Source organism: Aplidium turbinatum, chromosome 14, assembly GCF_918807975.1.
Source record: "Aplidium turbinatum chromosome 14, kaAplTurb1.1, whole genome shotgun sequence".
NCBI classification, from domain to species: domain Eukaryota; kingdom Metazoa; phylum Chordata; class Ascidiacea; order Aplousobranchia; family Polyclinidae; genus Aplidium; species Aplidium turbinatum.
In genome coordinates, this window is record NC_137485.1 from 5,567,691 (window position 1) to 5,569,301 (window position 1,611).

At 42.0% G+C, this 1,611-nt stretch overlaps 1 protein-coding gene across 1 annotated transcript; it reads right to left on the bottom strand.

Moving 5' to 3' along the window:
• Window positions 1-317: 317 nt before the first annotated feature.
• Window positions 318-1,301, bottom strand: LOC145782840 (uncharacterized). Its single transcript, XM_082594605.1, has one exon. It carries the CDS (start codon window positions 1,299-1,301, stop codon window positions 318-320), a length of 984 nt encoding a protein of 327 aa, XP_082450731.1.
• Between the last annotated feature and the right edge of the window lie 310 nt (window positions 1,302-1,611).

Sequence of the window (1,611 nt, forward strand, 5' to 3'; positions counted from 1 at the left end):
CTTTATAAAACTTTGATCAGCTTTAGAATATCGACGTGATTTGGAAGCGATTGGGCAACAGTCTCCTGTCATATGCTCAAATAAACGTACTGGCATTGGGCTCCTCAAAGGTTTTAAGGCCCCAAGGTTCAAAGGTTGTTCAGATCCTCCAAAGTTAAAATTTACGCATTTATGTTGTTGTAAAAACTCACGTCCAAGAATTACGTCCCAGAGTAGTCCGTCCATGACACTGAATTTCACATCAGCATAATCGCGATCCAGGAGTTGTAGAGTTGCAAAGCAGGAGCCTCGAGTTTTCACTGATGAGCCTTTTACAGCTAAATCCACATGCTGCTCGTCACTATGCTTACTTTCAAGTTAGCGCGATGACTAAATTCATGGCTTATGTGGTTGTTTTGGGCGCCCGTGTCAATAAGGAATTTAGCTAGTTTTCCATTGATCTCAATGGATACGTTTACGTTTTGATCTGATTTAGACAGCGATGTGAGAGCTGACAAGCTTGTTGATTGACATGCAGCGGTTGCGTTACTGCTGGTCGAACGGCACACATTAGCGAAGTGGCCTTTTTTGTTACATTTGTAGCAAATCTGTTCTTTGGCAGGACATTTGTCTCTGGGATGAAGTCTTCTGCCACAAAAAAAGCATTTTTTCTGCTCTATTGCAAGGCAGTCGCTTTTGCGAGGTGGCGTTTTGTTGCTGGATTGGGAATCCCAAGAACGTGACTCGCACACAGCTAGAGGATCATTCAAAGCTTCGCCGCCAGGGGGCATAACGTACGCTTCGGCATTACGTTGGGCATCATAAACCGACCGAGCTTTTTCAAAGACTCTTTGTAGTTCCAAGACATTGTCTTCAAGAAGTCTTTGTCGGATGTAACTTGAAGTAATTCCCGCAATAAAGGCGTCCCGAATGGCTGCTTCTTTGTTTTGAGCTGCAGAAACTGCACTAAAGTTGCAGTCAGCACTGAGCTGTTTTAGTCTTTGAAGAAAAATTTCCAGGGGTTCGTCCACTTTTTGCCTGCATGTGTTAAGTCGGTGTCGCGCAAAAATTTCGTTGATCGGTTTATTGTAGAGGATGTCCAACTGAGCAATGGCGTTATCGTAAGTGTCACTTTCACTGATGTGCGCATACACATGTGACTCTAGTAAATTTACTAGGATGTCGAGCTTCGCTTGCGCATCTGCACCCTCAATCCTTGCTATGTAGTTTCGAAACGTCCGCTTCCAATGTTGCCACTTTCTTGAGGCTTCCGGGGAGTTTGTGTCGACCCCAAACACTTGGGGTTGCATGAACTTATGCATAGCTACTATTTTATTAAATTGAAGTAAACTTAATTCACTTGTACAACAACCTTGCAAAGGCTTTAATAAAATAGAAAGCAACTACATCTGCAAATAAAAAGATACATAAATAACTGCTTCCGAACGTACATAATGCTGCAACAACAGAACTGAATGAATGATAATAATAATAATGTTATGGTTTTATTTATTGTCGCTCTACAACAGCTAAGGTCTGTTAGCGACAGGGCTCATTTTTAATTCATATCAGGTTTACGATGTTATCACATTATTACCCGACTCATTCTCACTGCGCTATGCAGAATAGAAC

Bases quoted from the DNA above. Each gene is read 5' to 3' on its own strand.
- LOC145782840 (XM_082594605.1), bottom strand. From the start codon at position 1,301: ATGCATAAGTTCATGCAACCCCAAGTGTTTGGGGTCGACACAAACTCC.